This window comes from Mercurialis annua, linkage group LG5, assembly GCF_937616625.2.
Source record: "Mercurialis annua linkage group LG5, ddMerAnnu1.2, whole genome shotgun sequence".
Classification (NCBI taxonomy): Eukaryota; Viridiplantae; Streptophyta; class Magnoliopsida; order Malpighiales; family Euphorbiaceae; genus Mercurialis; species Mercurialis annua.
In genome coordinates this window covers 7,443,115-7,465,052 of record NC_065574.1, presented here as the reverse complement: position 1 = coordinate 7,465,052, position 21,938 = coordinate 7,443,115, and the positions used below count along the sequence as shown (strand labels likewise).

General features: G+C 28.7%; 2 protein-coding genes and 1 long non-coding RNA gene across 5 annotated transcripts; 2 read left to right on the top strand and 1 right to left on the bottom strand.

Annotated features, from left to right (window-relative positions):
* The first annotated feature begins 18 nt into the window (after positions 1–18).
* Positions 19–17,112, top strand: LOC126680801 (lupeol synthase-like). 3 transcript variants are annotated; one of them, XM_050375997.2, is made up of 18 exons: positions 20–331; positions 3,131–3,316; positions 3,414–3,503; positions 3,609–3,806; positions 4,018–4,102; positions 4,205–4,371; positions 4,455–4,643; positions 5,243–5,356; positions 5,469–5,588; positions 6,833–6,955; positions 7,044–7,142; positions 7,222–7,278; positions 7,350–7,396; positions 7,759–7,902; positions 8,886–9,063; positions 15,707–15,787; positions 16,287–16,370; positions 16,890–17,112. In XM_050375997.2, the coding sequence occupies exons 1-18, from the start codon at positions 131–133 to the stop codon at positions 17,010–17,012; spliced, it is 2,286 nt and encodes a 761-aa protein (XP_050231954.1). In that variant the 5' UTR covers positions 20–130; the 3' UTR covers positions 17,013–17,112. The 3 variants fall into 3 exon arrangements, with proteins under 3 accessions (XP_055961686.1, XP_050231955.1, XP_050231954.1); XM_056105711.1 differs by lacking the exon at positions 7,759–7,902 and having other exon boundaries at positions 19–331; XM_050375998.2 differs by lacking the exon at positions 16,287–16,370 and having other exon boundaries at positions 19–331.
* LOC126680806 (uncharacterized) lies at positions 10,851–13,324 on the bottom strand. Its single transcript, XR_007641287.2, has 3 exons — positions 13,079–13,324; positions 11,747–11,833; positions 10,851–11,034 (listed from the first exon to the last, which is right to left on the bottom strand). It is a non-coding gene; the product is annotated as an uncharacterized LOC126680806 (long non-coding RNA).
* A 1,556-nt stretch (positions 17,113–18,668) lies between the features above and the next one.
* LOC126680804 (pleiotropic drug resistance protein 1-like) lies at positions 18,669–21,093 on the top strand. The gene is made up of 7 exons (XM_050376002.1): positions 18,669–18,858; positions 18,957–19,040; positions 19,150–19,280; positions 19,409–19,636; positions 19,724–19,895; positions 19,984–20,238; positions 20,338–21,093. The coding sequence occupies exons 1-7, from the start codon at positions 18,718–18,720 to the stop codon at positions 20,593–20,595; spliced, it is 1,269 nt and encodes a 422-aa protein (XP_050231959.1). The 5' UTR covers positions 18,669–18,717; the 3' UTR covers positions 20,596–21,093.
* Positions 21,094–21,938: the final 845 nt, after the last annotated feature.

Here is a 21,938-nt window from a genome sequence, read left to right as displayed (position 1 = left end):
TGAATTTTCCAACAGATAAATAGACAAAGTAAACTAAAAACAAACTTTTCCTATATATAGAGTTGCAAGCATGAAACTCTAACTAACTACTTGACGATTTATCAATAGAAACATAGAGAATAGAGAAGTAATGTGGAGGCTAAAGATAGCAGAAGGAGGAAATAATCCTTTTATTTTCAGTACAAATAATTTTATAGGAAGACAAACATGGGAGTTTGATCCTGAAGCTGGCTCGCCTGAAGAGCGAGCGGAGGTTGAAGAAGCTCGCCGGAATTTCTGGAATAACCGATTTCATGTCAAGCCAAGTTCTGATCTTCTTTGGCAATTTCAGGTACTCAGTACTCTTCTGTTCTTTGTGCAGTACTTGGACTCACCGAGTCACTTCCCTGTCTTATTTGTTTTTTTTTATCATTTTAAGTTCTAACCATCAAACAGTTATTTTTTAAATTAGTTAAATTAATAAATGCATATTGATCGAAGTGGTTAAGAGTTCAAATTCTTTTAAAAGAGGTTTTCGACATCCATCATCAACAAAGATTTACTTTGTTGCAGGTTAAGTAGCTTAATTAATTTAGGATAGATGTCGGCTGTCCAAGAGTTCATAGACCATAAAAAGTAGAGATTATAATACTAATTTTAGATAATTCAATTAATTTTGAAGTCATTTTTTAGTACTTTAGACTGTATTTGATTCACATTAATATAATATAATCACTTTATAATGTAAACTAAAGTACAATATGTTTTTTAGGCCTAATATTTAAAATTATTAAATCTTCTTGGATGAGGTCAATTTTAACTAAAACTTTCAAAATTTTCAATTTTAGCCAATTTCCAACAAATATATTCTAATTTTAGTCAGTCGTTTATTCTTTAAAAAGAATATCCAATTTTTTTATAATATTTTCAATTTTAAATCAAATATATTTTTACATTTAAAAAAGTACTTTAGGATGTAAGTTACGAATTAGGCAATAATTAAAACAAATCAAAAAATTTGGTATTTTTTTATAAAAAAAATGAATGATTGGCTACAATTGAGTTATGCTAATAAAAAATTGAGTAAAACTTTGTATTTTTAAAAGTATGGATAGTTCTCATTAAGACTCGGTGCTTAATAAATAAATAAACTATTCATACTTATACATGTGTTATTTTTAGATTTTTTTTTCATTTATAGGATTTGATTCTACTAATTTTTATGACACTCTAATTGATATTTAAAATACCTTTACAAAACCATTTTATTGATAACAACATATTGTTTAAATTCTTACTAAATCTAAAATTTAAATAAAATTTAAATTAATGATAAAATATATAATTGTAATATGAAATACTGTAATTAAGTTAACAAGAACTAAAATAATATTACTTTTTTTTTTTGTAAAAAAAATTGAGTTTCTCTTTTTGTATTTTTAAATAAATATAAAAATTAAGTTTTAATACAACGTACTCCTAAAGTGGGGCCATATATACGTCCACTCTTGTCAGAGAGTTGGCTTAAAATGCAAATTTTAAAATTTTCAATTTTAAATATGTTCATGAAAATGTGTTTGGTTAAAATTATTTTGCTTATAGTAGCTTATTGAATTTTCTGGTTAAGCTAGCGTTAATAATTATCGACTTTACAGTTGACAGTTATTGTGTAACTGGAGACATGAAATCTGAGAGTACTTTTTATTTTCTCACGTGTCGTCACCGTCTAGTCAATTGCCATACCACGTGTCTGAATTAAATCCACACCAACTTTTGCTTTTTTCTTTAAGGCAGAAGGTACAAAAAAGCCCTCGGGTTTTTCTTAAAAATACAAATCAGCTCTTTTACTTTATTTAGGTACAATTAAGTCCCCATATTTTTTTAAAATTGAACAATTAAACTATTATTATTTTAAAATCGAACAAATAAACCCTTTTAGTTTACTTTTGGGACACTTATTCCCTTAAATTTTTGATAAATATATTAAATATTAAAATTATTTTTGAATTTTTTTCCTATATGATTATGAGAGACATGTCAGCCATTAACGAGTGTTTCTAATGATGTTGGATAAAAGGAGTTATTTGTTATATTTGAAAATAAAGAGAACTTAATTATACCCCAAAAAAGTTAAAGGGTTGATTTGTATTTTTGTGAAAACTACGAGGGTTTTTTTTATATCTTTTGCTTTTTTTAATTATCATTGAAACCAATAGAGTTGATTAAAATGGTAAGCGGCTTGATATTATTTAAATAAAGTCTCGAATTCGAATTTTATAAATGTAGAAAATATTTGCTGACAGACTCACCCATGGCAGTCATGGGACGCGGATCGAATCGAATTAATTTAAAGTCTTAAAAATCAGATAGACAACAAAAAAATTAATTATCCAATTAAATTAGTTTAGGGCTGTAAAACCCGATATTGTTGGCATTTATTGGCCAGAGTACAATCCCGCAACTATATATCCAGAATATGTCACTGATTTCATATGACACCGCACCAATTCCGTTCATTACTTTAAGTCAATCAATCCAAAGTTATTTAAATTCAATTTCTTTAAATAAATGTTTAAGTTTTTTCTATTAATAATAATACATGAATATAACTTATAAAAATAAAAAAAATTATTTATTTTCAAAAAAGTAATATGAATTGGACTATAAATGTGAGTTTCGGAATAAATATTAAGACACTTACATATCGATTTCGTTGTCATTGAATGAGTTTCTATTTTTTAAAATTAATATAGAATTCTTCTTGATTTTCATAAAGTAAACATATCTCTGCTGTTGTATTATAATAAAGTGAGTTGATACTTGATAGACTCAAATCAAATCAAAAGTCAACTCATTACAGATGAAGTATGGAGGTTAATTAACATTCCATCTTCAAGAAGCGGAAAAAGAAATCGATGTTCTAGCTAAAATATGAGCAACCGAATTGACTAACCTATGAATTTAAATAAGTAAAACTTTGTATTGATTGCATACAATATATAAAAATCTTATTTTTTCATAATCTCAGATAAATACAAATGAATTTGAAAAAAAAATCAAATGTTATCTAGTTTCTCACTCAAATCCGAAAGTAACAAAACCCTTTCTATAAATATATTTTAGTAATTTTTTAAACTCTAATCAAACACAGTTTTTGAGGGAAAAATCATTCAAACAAACAATTCCAAAAGTGAAGATTGAGGATGGAGAGGAGATTACAGGTGAAGCTACTACCGCAGCTTTAAGAAGGACTGTCCATTTGTTTTCAGCCCTACAAGCCAGTGATGGCCATTGGTGTGCAGAAAATTCTGGTCCCATGTTCTATTTTCCTCCACTGGTAAAATCTATATTTTGATCCAATACTTAATCCATACTACGTTGATGTAATCTTCTTAGTTAACGTTTTTCTTTTGTTTATTCTACTGGCAATGTAGGTCTTTTGTCTTTACATTACGGGCCATCTTCATACGGTGTTCTCTTCAGAGCATCGTAAAGAAATTTTACGATATATATACTGCCATCAGGTATGTTTACTAATGAATTATGAAAGAAAATTCAAATTTTGACGATATGAAGTTAGCCCTAGTGTTGATTTGATCATTTGAGTAATGAAGTTTGTATGTTAATAGAATGATGATGGCGGGTGGGGATTGCATATAGAAGGTCATAGCACTATGTTTTGTACAGTTCTGAACTATATATGTATGCGCCTACTTGGAGAAGGACTTAATGGTGGCGAAAATAATGCATGTGAAAGAGGAAGAATGTGGATTCTTAATCACGGTAGTGCAACTGCCATAAGCTCTTGGGGAAAGACATGGCTTTCGGTAAGTTACTCAGCATCTGACGGACTCGGAAATATTTTATAAGGTGAAAAAGATTGTACCGAAAATTTATAAAATGGACAAAATTGACAAAATATAAATTTTAAGGAAGGCTATAAGTTTTTTCTAGATCTGCCCATGGTGAGATAAGGTTATGATGCAATCTTTTTTACATTAAGTAATATGTATTTGGATGTTTGTTTTTAATTTTCAGATACTCGGTGTATATGAATGGGACGGAAGCAATCCTATGCCGCCGGAGTTTTGGCTATTTCCACGAATTTCTCCAATACATCCAGGTTTTTCTGCCCATCTCTCTCCATATTTTAGTCTTGGGTGCTTAAAACCAATTTCTACATTTTATAAATCATCATTTATAAATTATAATATTACCATTGCAGCAAAAATGCTTTGCTATTGTCGACTCACATACATGCCAATGTCATACCTATATGGAAAGAGATTTGTTGGTCCAATCACACCCCTCATTTTGCAAATCAGACAAGAAATCTATAATGAACCTTATAATATGATCCATTGGAAGAGTGTCCGACATTTATGTGCAAAGGTGAATTGCATTGATCTTGCTTACAATAAGATCATTTTTTCATATAATTCATATTGCTAAATCTTTTGATCTTGTGGTTGTAGGAGGATAATCATTACCCTCATACATTGATACAAAAATTAATGTGGGATGCTCTTTATATAGTGACCGAGCCTTTTCTCACTCGATGGCCTCTCAATAATTTGAGAGAAAAAGCTCTCAACATAACTATGAATCACATTCATTATGAAGATGAAAATAGTCGATATATTACTATTGGATGCGTTGAAAAGGTAACATTGTTATAGTAGATAAACGACCTAATGGATACCAAATTTATTTCAATTTTAAAATATTTTTAGTTAATTCAAAACTTATTTAATTAACTGGCATGTGACATGATGTATTAAAAATATTTCTTAAAATCTTATGTGTAAGACTATAAATAAAGTGAAACTTTTAAAAATACGAATATAATTTTTCATAATTCATCTTTAAAAGTAGGTTTAAACGTTTAAAAATAACGAATTTTAGTATGTTTTGCAATTTTAACATAAATTTTCAAATTTTGACAATTTAATACATGAACTATCATTTATTTTTTTTGCAAATCTCGACACCGAACAATTTTTCGTCAAAATATGCTGATTATGTGTATACCGGAATATAGACACTGTTCCAGTATTCATATTGGCACTTTAACGGAAAATTGACCAGTGTTCAAAATTGCAAAAAATCAAAAGTTGGTGTCCGAAATTGTCAAAATTAACAGTTAGATTACGAGTCTAAAAAGAAGTTTCCAGACATAAAAAATTCACATATTGTCATTATACAAGTACCTTTTATACCTTCCATCTCACTTGACTCTTTTGTTCTTGTTGAAATGATATAGCCCTTAAATATGCTCGCTTGTTGGGTGGAAGATCCTAATGGGGATGCTTTTAAGAAGCATCTAGCTCGGATAGCAGATTACATATGGGTTGGAGAAGATGGAATAAAAATGCAGGTTTCATCATATTTCTACTACTATATTTTACTGATAATTAATATGATTAATCAATAATTAACTTCAATTACCTATAGAAGGATGAAAAAGTTTTAATTTATTTTATTTACAGAGTTTTGGCAGCCAGGTATGGGATACAAGCTTTGTACTCCAAGCTTTGATTGCCAGCAACCTTTCTGATGAAATAGGATCTACACTTAAGGAAGGACACAACTTTTTAAAGAATTCTCAGGTTGTGTTCCTTTTTTTTTGTTTTTTGTAATTCAATTTTGGCAAAAGGCTCATTTTAACCCTTGAAATCATATTAAAAGAATTAATAAGACTCTAAAGTCGAAAGTGGCTCACTTTGACCCCTGATGTTGTCCAAAATGGTTCGCATCGCACCACCATTAGTTTCTTCCGTCTAAATGATGACGTGATCCTTAGATTTTTTAAAAAAAAACATTCTTAGTATTTAAAATATTTACCAATTTTATATTTATGATTTTTTTGACTATTTTCACCCTCTTTTTCATTTAAATATATATAATTAAATAATATTCAAATTACAATATTTATTGAAACAATCAAAACTCAATTAAACACTACGAAATCTAATTAAACGCTTCAAAAGTCAATCCAATCAATTTACATTCAATTTAAACCTAATTAAATCTAATTCACCCACCCGCCGCCACACACCTGCCGGATACCACATTTGTAACCTTCGACAAAAAAAATTCGACCAAAAGTCTAAGAAAATATTTATTTCAATTGGAGCCACTACCACCAATTCATCGCCGAAAAAAGCCGTTTAAAGATTACATAATAATTAAAATAATTTATTTTTTTTATTCTGGAGACCCGCCAACCCACCGTTGGTGAGTCCGTTCTCTCAGACCCGCCAACGGTGGGTCTTTTCCATTTGAGCAAACTCATCGATGGTGGGTTTGTTCCAATTGACAGACCCACCGTAGTGGGTCTCCGTAATTGAAAAAAATAATTTTTAAATTTTTAAAATTTTCAGACGTTCTCTTTTTCGGCAATCGATTTATTTAATTGGATTTTGATTTGTTTAATTAGGTTTTAAAGTTTTTAATTGAGTTTCGATTGTTTTAATAAACATTTTATTTTTAAATATTATTTAATTATTAATATTTAAATGAAGAAGAGGGTGAAAATAGTTTAAAAATTATAAATATAAAATTGGTAAATATTTTAAATATTAAGGATATTATGTTTAAACTTTTTCTGCACATGCCACGTCATCACTTGACATAAAAATTGACGAAGTCAAATTTTTGGTGTAATCTGAATTATTTGGGACAACGTTAGGGACCAAAGTGAGCTACCTTTGACTTTAGGGTTTTATTAATTCTTTTGGTCTGACTTCAGGGGTTAAAATGAGCTTTTTTCCTTTAATTTTTGTGTATTTCATGATTTTATTACATTGTTTTGTCTTAACATTTAATTTCTGACATGTTTAAAATATGTTAGGTCACGGAGAATCCTTCCGGCGACTTCAAAAGAATGTTTCGACACATTTCAAAAGGATCATGGACTTTTTCTGATAAAGATCATGGGTGGCAGGTTTCTGATTGTACAGCAGAAAGTTTGAAGGTAATTAATGCTATATACAATTAAATATTTATAAATTAGATTAAATTTATTATGATTTGAAATTAAACTTTCATTTCATATATTATAGTGTTGTCTGCTTCTCTCAATGATGCCCTCTGAAATTATTGGTGAGAAAATGGAACCAGAGAAAATGTATGATGCTGTCAATATCATATTTTCTCTTCAGGTATGAATTTATACCATTGAATTAAATCTCATCATATTTTTAAATGATAGTAGCTAAACCTTATATAATATTATTATAGAGTGAAAATGGTGGAGTATCAGCTTGGGAACCAGCAGGAGCAAATTTATGGCTAGAGGTAAATGAGTAAAATGAATTTGATTTAAAATTGAGTTGTTTCAATTATGACATATTTTATTTTTCAATTAGTGGCTCAATCCTGTGGAGTTTCTTGAAGATCTAGTAATTGAATATCAGTAAGATTTAGTTCTTACAGTATTATCTTTTTGGCAAAAAGACCAAAATCGACCAAACAGAAAATTTCCTTATGTCTAAACCTTTTATAAGTGTGCATATCATCCCAAAACACAGGTTTTTATTTTAAAAAAATATCCATTTGTTTATATGAAAGACGAACTCTGCCGCGTGTGCCGTTAAGTGGATGAAATTTTTTCAAAAATGAAAACTCGTGTGTTAAGACGATATGAACACTTTTAAAAGGTTTGTACATAAATGAAACTTTCGGTAAATATTTGCCTTTTTTTAGTCATTATTGGCCTATTTTTGTTGTGATTTTTTAACTTCCGAGTCAGAAAAGTAATGAGATATAATGATACAGGCATGTGGAATGCACTTCTTCATCAATCCAGGCTTTAGTTTTATTTAGGAGGTTACACTCTGGCTATAGAAAGAAAGAAATTGAAAATTTCATAAAAAAAGCTGTGCAATTCCTTGAGGATATTCAAAAACCAGATGGTTCATGGTATAGCTAGTTGCACATTACATTTAGGCCTAATTACTTAAAAAAACTCCACCTTATAACATTTTTTCGTTTATACCCTGACCTAGGAAAAAGTTTATTTGTAGCCTTTTTTTGATTTTTCGTTTTCATCTCTATCCTAAAACTAAATTTTTTGACAATTAAATTAATTAAAGGATGAAAATATTATAAATGATTAATAATATTAATGTTTAATTAAAATATAAGCTAAATATAAAGGATCATTTTGAATATTTTTTAAAATGAAAAGAAGTCAAATTAGCTGTTTAGGGTAGAGACGAAAATGAAAAATCAAAAACATGGTACAAATGAACTCTTTCCTACGTCAGGGTATAAACGAAAAAATGTTATAAGGTGGGTTTTTTTTTAAGTAATTAGTCCTTATATTTATAAGGCTAATCCCCTGAAAACCCCCTCACCTTTCAATTTCCTTTCATTTGCACCCTCATCTTTTAAAATCCCCAATTTTACCCTAATTTCCACCTTTCACTTTCAATTACACCCTTAAATATTAAATTGACCTATTTTTACTACAAAAAGTTCAAATTAATACTTTATATTTCAACAAATATTATAAATAGTATCTAATTTAATTAATTTTATGGAATTAAAGCGGTAAAATTAAATAAAAGTGAATGTGAAATTTAGTAATTTTTGAAATATTTTTTAGAGAAGATGTTTTTATTGTTGAAATTTTAACAATTAGTACTATTTAGAAAATGAGTAAAAATAAAAAATATTGATTTGAAATTTTTTGAATGAAAAAAGGTCAATTTAATATTTCGAGGGTGCAATTGAAAGTGAAAGGTGGTAATTAGGGTAAAATTGGGGATTTTGAAAGGTGAGGGTGCAAACGAAAGGGGGTTGAAAGGTGAGGGAATTTTTAGAGGATTAGCCTATTTATAATAGTATGATTTAACTAATGATTTATTAAATTAGTAATGATGGTTTAATGTAACATATAGGTATGGGAATTGGGGAATATGCTTCATATATGGTACCTGGTTTGGTCTCGGAGGGTTATCTGCCGCTGGCAAGACCTATGAAAATTGTTCAGCCGTACGTAGAGGTGTTGATTTTCTACTTAAATCACAAAAATCAGATGGTGGATGGGGAGAAAGTTATCTTTCTTGCCCTAATAAGGTAATTTTTATTTTTGCACTTTCTTTTATTTATTGTTGTAAAAAGGTTTAAACTCAAGACCTTTTATAAATTTTAAATGAGAACTCGACTCCTTCTTAATTGGTATAGTCACTTGCGTTTAGGTCTTATATTATATACTTTATATCAACATGTTTCTAACCATTAAAAAAATATTTATAATTTATCTATTTAATCACAATTAAAAATTAAATCAATATACTATTAGGATTCTAGAAATTAATAACACAAGCATAAAGTATGAAATATATCTTAATCTATAGCTAGCTTAATTTTTGATTCTTTAAACGTAATTATTCTTCTCGCTAATTTTCCTTCTTTTATTAAACCTTTTTTTTAATGGTGTGAGGTTTTTCTAGTGGTGGTTTTTTAATCTACAAAATAAAGCTTCTATTTTAAATTTTTTTTATTTAATAAAATAATCATCTCATTAAGAAAAGTTGTGAGAGAAGAAGTTAGTTAATCTACAAATATAACTTGTCTTTTAACTTTCTTTTCTTTGACTAGTTTCGCATTACGTGCTACGCACGTGGCTCGGAATGTAACTCGTCAAATATTATAAATTTATTATAACTGTATCATTTTATTTTATTTTATTTATAATTAATATTAAATTAATTAGAATTTTTTATAAAAATAAATATAATTATATTATTATGCTTTATTTGTAACTAATATGAATAGAATCTTTGTTGGATTAAGAAATATCTTATGAGTTGAATTAAATTTATTATCATTAATATTTTTTTGATAAAAAAAGTAGAATCATGTTATTTTGCAATTCAACAAAAACTCTAACTAATTTAATATAAATTATAATAAGTTAAAATTAATAATTCTAATTAACTCAATTTCAATGTTCTATTAAATTACAAATATTACGAATAAAAGAATGTTCAAATTATAAAATAAGTTGTTTATTTTTTATTTGTTAATGAATATTCCATCAGCTCAATATTGCTTGAGATAAATTCTAACCCCAATGCCAATGTATGTGCTTTCATTAAGTTGAAAAAACTCAATTAGCTGAATACGTCTATTTATAATCACGTATTATATTACAAAGTAAATTAATTAGCTAATCATAAAAAAGAATAAGTTAATTTTTTGTTTGTTTTGCTGGAGTCGAACTATTTAATTCCTAGTTCAAATCAAATTCTTTGGCGGTTGTTAATTTTTTTTCATACTGAATTTATTCTTGTTTCGGTTTTATAATAACCATAATTAAATAATTGACTTAATTTTATTAATAATATCTTTAAAAATAATAAAATAGAAATTTAAATAATATTATATTGACCAAATACAATATTTTAATTGTCACGACCCGATTCTCGGCGTCGAGACCGGCGCTAGGGAATGGGAGTGGTTGCTCCGAAACCCGTAGCAAGCCTTAAAAATAAATTAAAATTCACTTAAAATTTTTCGCGGAATTTAAATCATTTTCGAACATTTTAAAATCGCAGTTTAAAACGTTCTCATACAAATTACCATTTAAAACATGCACATAATTTTTTTCTTTAATTATTGCATTTTAGTTTTTAAAACCATTTCATTATGGTTTATCGTGCATCTCATTATGCATACCACCTTACTATGGTAATTACTGCATTTCACTATGCAGGCCATTTCTCTATGGACTTAACCGCATTTCATTATGCAGACCATTTCATTATGGATTTAAATGCATTTCATTATGCAGATGCGCTCGCCGCATTTTATACTCGTGCAGTCGCTCGGACTTTCGCACAGCATTCACATATTACATATTATCAGAGTTTAAGCGTTATAATAAAATATAAAGCATAAATAAGTCCAACGACTACTAAGGTATCACCGTTCATTATTCTAGCTACTGCAACTCTAGACACATAAAGGAAAGTCATTCTCACTTTATTCAAGCCAGGGATTTCCGGAACAAGAAATTGGAAATCCACACGTCAAACTACTCGCCTGTAAAAATATTAAATTCAACGGGGTCAGTTATAAAAACTGGTGAATGCGTACAACATGTACTAATAAACATTAATATGAAAGCAATGCATTCCAGATTACCGATTCATATGAAACCCTAAACCATGATTCATGTTCCTATATGCTTTCAAAACAGGAAACATAAATATTACACATCATTTCATCATATTCGGGTTAACCTTTTTATGGCCGTATTTATTCATTTCTTTTTGTACTCTAGCCCGTCAAATCTGATCATTCATATTTTACGTATGTGAAGGTCTTTAGACTCTTTCACCATACAACAGATTTCGGCAGTACATATATACCGTCGCCATTTTCACTTTTTTTTAAAAGGTTCAACCTCTCAGATCTCGGCAGTTTCTCTTTACTGCCTTTGGTCGTCTATATTCCGTTGCCTCTGAAGATCTGTTCACACAGAGTCTAGGCCGTCGCCTGACTTTCCAGGCCGTCGCCAGGATTCACACAGTATATTCACATGCAACCCATTCTAAATGCAATACCGGTGATCACACAGCACTATTGCCGCCCAATAGTAAGCACGTTTCAATGAATCTAAATCGGTTTCAACACTATGAATAGTTCATGCGATTTAAATTCAAATAAAATAAAGCATTTGCAAATCATGTAAAGCAGTTCGCAAATATTTTTAATACTAATATTTAGCAGTATAAGTTGTAAACACACTCACAGTACTCGCTTATTCCAATTATAAAAATACCACCCGTCGAATATCAAAACCTTTGCTCGCCGGTTTCCGCGACAAAACTCGCTGGATCTAATTTAGAGATTAAAACATTAATAAATGTAATAACTCTAAATTCTAGGATATACTCTAGACCGACTCAACCATATAAACCACATAATCACAAACCAAATTTGATTCCGACTATCTAATTCTGTGTCATCGTATTTCTATACGATACACCACGTAGCTTATTTATTTTCAATAAATAAACATAGAATTATAATTCCATATAATTCTATCACACATTCAATTCACATAATTTTCTAAAATACACCTTTAGAAAATCTCAACAAATATACCACATTTCAAAAATAACCAAAAATATTTTTCCGTAAAATATTTTTGACCCGGGGCTCGGCCCCCCCTTATTTTCTGCCAAAAACATTTCGGCACTAACTGCTGCCAAATGAGTTTAGGACTGAGCCAACATGCTCTATCCCCTCTACTCATACTCCGGTCACCGTATTCCGGTGGTTTTGGCCGGAAAACTCAAAAACGCTAAAAACGCTTAAAAATCCATTTTAAGCCATTTTAACACCGAAATTCACCAAAAATAATTTCAAATACATTTTTAATTTTTATCTTGTAAAAACAGCAGCCCAATATTTTTAAAATAATATTTTCCATTATTTTAACTATTAAAACCGAAATAACAATTAATAATCAAGACCGATTATTAATCCTTCAAAACACTACACAAAAAATCATTTAAACTCCACACATAATTATCAAACACATTTCATAAATTTTTCATAAATATTTTCTGCCCAGAATTTAAAATGACAGTTTTACCCTTTTTAGAACAATTTTGGCCGAATAGAGTTATTAAAAATTAAACTCGATTATTAAACCGCTAAAAATTAACCATCAACCATTTAATTAACATCAACCACAAATATAACTCATCCATGAACAAAGTTATTTCCAGAAATTAAAAATCATTTTATTTACCCTTCTTAAGCTATTTTTAAGCTTTAAAACAATTAAAAACCGAAACCCAATTAATTAAATTAACACCCGAATAAATTAACATTTTTAATCCACAAAAATTTAACTTTAAAGCATATATAAATATCATCATTTAGATCAGCCCAGAAATTTAAATAATTAATTTAATTTTCACGGAAAAATTATTTTTAAACCGAAACCCATTAAACTAGTAATTAAAACCAACTAATTATCCATCAAACATCAAATTTAAACCATCCTAAGCATGTTTCTAGACCTCAACCAACATCAGTAAATAAAAACTAAGATTTGAGCTTGAAATTATACCTCAAACGAACATGCAATTATAGATTAATGATCTACGTAAGCTCCTCGTCAATTTCCGTTAAGAAAATTTTGAGAGAAAATCAAAGGATAAATTTTTGTGTTTTGAGCTTGAATGGTTCGGCACCCACACTCAAATGGAGAAGATGAAATAGAGACTTGGGCACCAAGTTTAGCTTAGGAAAATATCTAGATATTTATTTGAAGTTTCAATTATTTACAAGTTTGCCATTATGGCATTCTTGTAAATAATTCGAACTCTAGGGGCAAAATAATTTCAACTTTACCAAGTATTCAAAAACATTAAATCATATCATATGGGCTGTTTTTAAAATATTTTTGGGCTTTTAAAAATATTTAAAATAATTATTTTTACGGTTTTAGTGAAAAATCACAAAATTCACTTTTAACACGTAAAATTGCCAAAAATCACATTTAAGGCAAACACATAGCAAATCACATTTTCACCCATATAAATTCATCACGTGAATTTATTCACTATTTTCGAGGTCCTAATTAATTAAAATCGGACACACACGAAAATAAACACTAATAATTCTACGGGGTATTACATTAATTTTGTAGTTCAATCAAACTAAAAAATAGGTATTCCTACTAATTTGGACACAATTTAGTTATTTTTTACATACTAACTTGGAGATAATTTAGCTACCTATTCTAATTAGAACTTTAATTACAATAGTGATTAATTAAATAACTAATTAGTTAATGACCATAAAATCTTTCTTTAGTAGTAAACTGAAAAGGATTATTCAGTAAATTTGTCTGCCCCCCCATCCGTACTTTTATATATAGTACTAGCATTTCGCCACGTGCTACGCACGTGAGCGGCATTTACATGACCCGTTATTTTATATCAAATATTGATTCAAATATTTTTTTTATTTCAATTGAAATTATAGCACATAAGTGATATTTATATAGTCCGCTAATGACATTATTAAATTAAATTAGAATTTAAAACTTACAAATTTTTAAGGTTGACTAAGATAAACCTTAAATATTTTTCTATTTCTAATAAAATAATAAAAGTCTTACTTTTTGGGAAAAATATTATCTATTGAATTTAATAATGATATTACTTGCATGAATTATAACATAGTATATACTATACATTCACTTATCAATGTTATAGACTGACACAAATACCAACTGATTAATTTGTAACTTCTTTAACATCTTAAAGATTTAGACATAAATTAATTATAATTAATTTTATTCTACAGTAAACGTTATATAATATATATTCTCTATATAATTTATATTTATTGATTAAAAAAAATAAGAGTCCTAATCAATTTCAATCGTTTTAAGTTAAGTTTTATATTTTTGAATTAAAATTACTATTGTATTCAATTTCTAATTTTTTAAACTGAACTTCACACTTTTAATTATTTATAAACAATTGAAGGTTAATATGTTAAATTCGTTTGTTGTCCTCCTTTCCACATATGTGTTATGCACGTGAGTGATATTTATTATTTATGTGACCCGTTATTTATGTCTTTATTAAAAAAAATTAATATTAAATTTAATAACACGTGATCAATTATATTTATATGACCAACAATATATATTTAATAATAATTGAGTTACTAATTATTCTATGAATTAAAATATTTATAAAAATGAATTTTATTTTTTTAATTTAAAAATATTATATTATTAATTTCCATGAAATGTATTATTATTGTAATCGAAAATAGCGGTAAACAATTTAATAATTCAGTATTTTAATTGTGTTTTAACTATAATAATCAAATAAAGTTATAAAATAATTTGTAATTAGCTCAGTTATTTAATTTTAGTAGTTTGCGTGAGATATTATTATAAAGAGTACGAAACAATTAAATTCAAATATCAATTAGGTCAAACTCAAATTTTAAAATCATACAATAATAATCTCCTCCTACATTTAGATTTAGGTGAATCAAACTCAAACTTTGAAACCACACGATAATAATCTTAACACATGCCACTCAAACTAAATTAATTTAACAACATAGATTAGTTGGCCGTTGAAGATTATTTACGGTTTCTTACTTCAATTCTATATACTTGATGATACATTGTTTTTTTTGTAGTCAAACTGTTGACCAACTTTAGTATTATCCTTTTCTCTTAATATTATTATTCTATTGATATTTAATACTTATTTAATTTATTTTTCTATAACAGTTAAAACTTTTATTGAGATCAAATTCTTATCTTATTTATCTTTCTCTATTACAATTAGACTTCTATTGGAACTAAACTATTTATTATTTATATAAATTATTAAAATAAGACTTATATCTAGCTTTGTAATTTTATAATTTTTGAAGGTTAATATTAAAATTTTGCTTGTCCCCCCACCCCCTTCCCACATATAGAGTTGTTATAGATAAACTATTTATTATTTATTATTTATCTTTATATTTATATAAATTATTAAAATAAGACTTATATCTAGCTTTGTAATTTTATAATTTTTGAAGGTTAATATTGAAATAATATACTTGCAAAGCTGAAACTCTTATATTAGAAGCACTACCCCTTTTAATAAAGACAACAATAAATAAAAATGTTACTAATTTAAGGTGACAATTCTAACCACTTATTTTATGATAGGTATATATTCCTTTGAAAGGTGATCGATCAAATTTGGTACAAACTGCACTAGCTATGATGGGACTAATTCTTGGTGGCCAGGTAGGTAGTTTATATTTACAATCAAAACATATGATACTCAACATTGTTTTGTATTTTTATCGATTTTTTGAATTAATATTATTAAGGGTTAATTCCTTTTTTTATGATCTTTACACGAAATTTCATTTTAATCACGACTTTTAAAAGTTGACATATAAAATCACGAACTTTCATATTTTTTCAAATCTATCACCAAATCAATTTCTAGTGTATTTTTGCTGACGTGTCCACCGGAATCCGACGGATTTGAAAAAAAAATGAAAGATAAAAATACACCGGAAAACTAATCGGTGATAGATTTAAAAAAATAATAAAAGGTCGTGGTTTTATATGACAACTTTTAAAAGTCGTAATTAAAATGAAATTTCATATAAAGTTCGTGATTTTTTTATGAAATTAACCCTATTATCAATCACTGAGTTTAGGTCTAATACTTTATTCTCTCTAGCATCACCCCCCAGTTCAAAAATTCAAACTATAATGTTTAATTTGGTAATAGGGTAAGAGAGATCCCACACCTTTACATCGGGCTGCAAAGTTATTGATTAATTCTCAAACTGAACTCGGTGATTATCTCCAACAGGTATATGTTATTGTTTTTGAATAAATTCAACCTAACCAAAGAAATATTTCTTCCATATCCTGGTAGATAACTATAAAGTCATTTTTAACTAGAAAAATAGAAAAATCAAACCACCAGAAATAATGGATTCCTTTATTAACTATAAATGTTTCTTAAAAAAATTGTTTGATTTGATTTTTATTTTTGAAAAACTTAAAAACTTAGCTATATTTATATAATTTAAATTTTTTAAGGATGTTAATTTAAAAACTTAAAAAATGTACGTACAACAAATTAGTTTAGTTTTGATTTTAGAATTTAATATCTATAAATTTTTTAATAAATTTTTTTATTTTCCGTCTTAATTTTTTTTTAAAAAAATTATTTCGGTTAAACAAAAAATTAACCCAAATTTTATTTTTTAGTGCAGTTTGCTTTTATTTTCTTTAAAAACTGAAAGGTTTATGATATTTCTGTTACTGAACTAACTCCCTATTTCTAAGGGCTTAACTAACCATTGATCAACTTATTTTGTGGTAGGAACTGATGGGAGTATTCATGAGGAATTGTATGACACACTATTCAATTTATAGAAATATTTTTCCTATGTGGGCTTTAGCAGAGTACCGTCATCATGTTCATTTACCTTCCATAAATCAATGAATTTGCAGACCAAGTTCAAATATATATTCAGAAATTAGACCAAGCTGAAAAAATTATTTTGAAATATAAATTAAATAATTAAATAACAGAATTTTAGCTATTACTTAAACATTTATAATTTTAGAGCATGTCATCTTTAAGTATTTGTAATTTTTGCTCTAGAGTTTGAGCTATTACTTCTTCACTCTAATAAACTGGGTGCCTCTAGAATTGTTAGCCACTGAAAAGAACCGACTAATCTATTGTCTTAGAATTTTGAGTTCTTTTTTTTCTTTATTATAAAACTAGAAGGCTGCGTAGCCGTTGTTTTGATCCGGTTCACTCGATATATAATGGCTAATATAACCTTTTTGTGCCAAGTTGAGGGGTGAATTGGGCCTTTATTCAAAGATAAAACACTTGCATCATGCTTATGTATCAAATCCATCGTTATTAATATATTTTTTCTCTGCCAAAATAAAGAGATTAATTGTTTTTGAATATAATTGAAACTCTAATTGACACTAATTATATCTAATTAAAACTAAATTTAATTTCCATCAGAAACCGTCGTCGCCCTACCAACGGAATTCGCCGCCTAGCTTCTCCTTAGGCGAGGATCTGTTGCTCCTCACTTGAGGAGCAGAATCAACTCGCCTGAGACGAGGAGATGCTGGTCCTCATCTTAGGCAAGGAGCAGCAGCTTTTCGTTTTTTCGTAGCAGATCTGTTTCGAACAAGGCGCACATCTGTTGCGCCTCATGCGAGGATCTACTACTCCTCGCTTGAGGAGGGGGCGGTGGGTGGTGGCTGACGGTGATAGTGGACGCAGTGATGGTCAGATGATGGAATAAGAAGAAAGGGTAAAAAGAGGAAAAAGGTCCCTCAGTTTTAATTAAAAATTAAAATGATTATTAAACTTTTAAAATTATAAAGATTTCATTAAAAATTAAAAATTATCAAGGATCAATTTAATAGATAAATAAGATATTAAAGGTTTTTTTTATGGAGTACAATTCACTTGCGATGATGAGAATGGGAATGATATAATTGCGGTCTGTTTACACCAAAAATAATTAAAATAATTTTTTTGATATTTCGTGTGAAGCTCAAGATCTAGGTACTGAATTGATCACTTAGTTCAATTGTTTTAGATATAATTCTTAGACGTGCCAAAATGTAGCCAGTACAAAAATGAAAGCTGGAGAGATATATTCAATTACTTTCAAACATAAGTGCTACATGCACGTTAATGGAATCATCAAATGTCTAAAAATAAAAAAATGAAAACCAAAACATTTAATCAGCAAATTCACATGGTTCACATAGTATGGTAGAACTTCCATAATCAAACAATCATGGAAAGTTGTAATTATCCCAAAAATTAAACCCGAAAACTGATTAAAAAAAAAATTCATGCAAGACAGTGGCCAACGAGAAAGTGCTAGCAAACTCCACATGATTGCTTATAATAAGCTAATAATGATTGATTTCCTTGTATAAAAACCCTAATACCACTCCATAGTTTCTCATCAAAACCAATAATAAGAAAATATGGCATCAAGAGCAGTAGCCTCCTCCATTGCCTTGCTCCTTTCACTAAACCTCCTTTTCTTCACGTTTGTTAGCTCGGCTACTTGCCCTATTGACGTCTTAGAACCTCCGTTTCTTCACGCAAGCGACTAACCATTGCAGTTGAGCTTGTGGCGAACCCCTCTATAATATTCATGGATGAGCCAACTTCAGGACTAGATGCAAGAGCTGCTGCAATTGTTATGAGAACAGTTAGGAACACTGTGGATACAGGAAGAACAGTTGTTTGCACAATACATCAGCCAAGCATCGACATATTTGAAAGCTTTGATGAGGTAAGAGATGCCACAACTCACAAGGCTTTCTCGTCATTTTTGTTTCTTTGCAAATATGAAATTTTTAATATTAATATGTCTGTAACTTGCGATTGTAGCTTATCCTGTTGAAGCAAGGAGGACAAGAAATATATGTTGGACCACTGGGTCACAATTCTTCCTATCTGGTCAAGTATTTTGAGGTACATTTGTTCTGAAGAACAATGAAGAAATTAAAATAAGGATGTCAATTTTAAATCTTCATATTCATAATTAATATTTGTCAAGTCACGCGCTTCTTTTTTAATCAAGGGAATTGGAGTAAATAAAATAAAAGATGGTTACAATCCAGCAACTTGGATGTTAGAAGTTACCGCCCCTGCACAAGAAATAGCTTTGGGGGTTGATTTTGCTGATATATATAGAGATTCAGAACAGTTCAGGTATACATACTGATAAAATAATTGACTGGTTGATTAAGTTGAGTACTCTTGTAAAAGGGAAAAAATGGAATTTTTTTAAGAATTTATAGGCCCGTGAATTTGTAGCTAATATGTTAAATATTTTTCAGGAGTATTAAAGCAGTAATTAAAGAATTAAACAAACCTGCTCCTAGTTCAAAGGATTTATATTTCCGTACACAGTATGCCCAGTCACTTGTGATCCAGTTCATAGCTTGCTTATGGAAGCAACAAAGGTCATACTGGCGGAATTCGTCATACACTGCTGTAAGATTTATCCACACTATATTTATAGCTTTAACATTGGGGACAATGTTCTGGAAGCTTGGCTCCAAAAAGTAAGTTACCTCTCCATCTAATTCTAAAAAACTTCGTAAGTTCTTATTGTGCCTGCCTATGTTAAATTTTCTGAGCTCTAATTGCAGGGAAAGACAAAAGGATCTTTTAAATGCAATGGGTTCATTGTATACTGCCGTTGTGTTCCTTGCTATAAGAAATGCATCGACTGTTCAGCCAGTAGTGGCTGTTGAAAGAAGCATTTTTTACCGAGAAAGAGCCGCTGGAATGTATTCAGCTTTCCCCTACGCCTTTGCACAAGTAACAGCCATCTTTTTCAGCTTTCTAAAGTAGCAGCCCTGCGAAATTTTCTTTTACTCATTACGAAATTTTTATCTATTTACTGCAGCTCCTCATCGAGTTACCATATACTTTTGTGGAAACTATCGCTTACGGTTTCATTGTTTACACAATGATGGGATTTGAATTCACTGCTGTAAAAATCTTTTGGTATTTGTTCTTCATCTACTTCACATTGTTGTACTGCACCTTCTATGGTATGATGGCTGTGGCAATGACACCGAATCAACAAATTTCAATGATTATTTCTTCTGCATTTTATTCACTATGGAACCTTTTCTCAGGTTACATTATACCACGAACAGTAAGTATTTTGTTGTTCAATGTCCCTGAGCATACGCATCTAGTCATTTACACTGAGAACTAACTTTTTTCCTGCATCTATCTGTTTTGTCTGTCACAGCAAATTCCTGTATGGTGGAGATGGTGCACTTGGGCAAACCCAGTGTCATGGACGTTATACGGATTATTTGTATCGCAATTTGGAGATTTAAAGAATACACTTACTACAGGAGAAACGGTAGAACATTTTCTGGAAACATATTTTGGTTACAGACATGATTTTCTAGGAGTTGTTGCTGCTGCTGTTGTTGGATTCACTGCACTATTTGCATTTGTTTTTATGGTTTCTATGAAGATGTTTACATTCCAAAAGCGTTAGGTATGTGCATGTCTGCATGAAGAGAAGAAATTTGCGAATTAAGTTCATTATGTAGACTTATGAACTTTTTACTTATAGTGTTTGACGTGCGGTGTTATTGAATTAAAATCTCCAACTAGTAGAGAACGTGTTAATTTGTGTTTTTTAAAAATAGTATTAATTAAATTCTCTATATTAATTGGAGATTTTAACTTAATTATGCAAGTATCACACTATCTATGTGAAGTTCATAATTTTACACTGAATTGAGTTCGTCTAGGCTAGGGTTAACAAACATGCACCACAAATTGTCAAAATATAACTCTCTGTCTATCTTCTCTGGAAGAAAAGATTGTAATCCCAAGAATGGCACCAGCAACTACTAGAACAAAATCATGTTTAAAACCATAATAATCTCACAGATTTTTCGATTGCTTGCTCGGTTCCATCAAGTTTATCTAAAGAAAAATTGTATTATTATGAGATTTAGTGAGTTAACAACTTCAATTTTATTTTTAATATTTATTAATGTTTTAACTTTTTAAAAAATAATCTTTTTTAATTTTTAATTTTTTTTATTTATAAAAACTAAATGAAGTAATAAAATTATACATAAAAAAAATAAAAGCAAAAAATTAAACAAAATAAATTTATTAAGCCATCGAATTTCATAAATTTATAATTTATATATTTATGTGTCAAAAATAAATTTAAGAACTAAATTTAAAAATTATATTTTTTTAGTTAAGTCTTTTGACTCAATTGATTATCACCAGAAATGGACTGAAGGACTAAATTATTGACAAAAACAAAAATGAAGGACCATATCATTTTATTTTGAAACAAAAAGGACAAAAGTGTGAATTTGACATGGGCCTCATAGTAATTTACTCTTCCATCAGGTGTGAAAATAGTTTAAATTGATACAAAAATGTCAAGTTCAGGACTAAATTGACTACAAAATTAAAATTTATGCTGATTGACCATCACTTAAAAGTTGAAGGGACAAATTGCTACTTATTACTTAAGTATTTTGTGTTCTATAAAGATAAGAAAAGTACTTTAATACTAATTATTCATAAAATTATTAAAATACTTTTATTGTTTTATCATATGCATTAAATATAGTGTCTTGGTTTTCTAAATCGTTTATATATTATATTCTATTTAAAAAAATTAAAGACTATTTCAGAAACATTACAATAATTTAACTATAATTAGTTAATTTTTTTAAAAAAATTGTCACTTCTTCTATCTTTATGAGATGAAGGGGGCACAATATAATGTGAACTTTTTAATAATTTACCCTTGAATTTTTATGAAGTGATAAAAAAAGTCTACAGTTTTAGATTTAATAACATTTG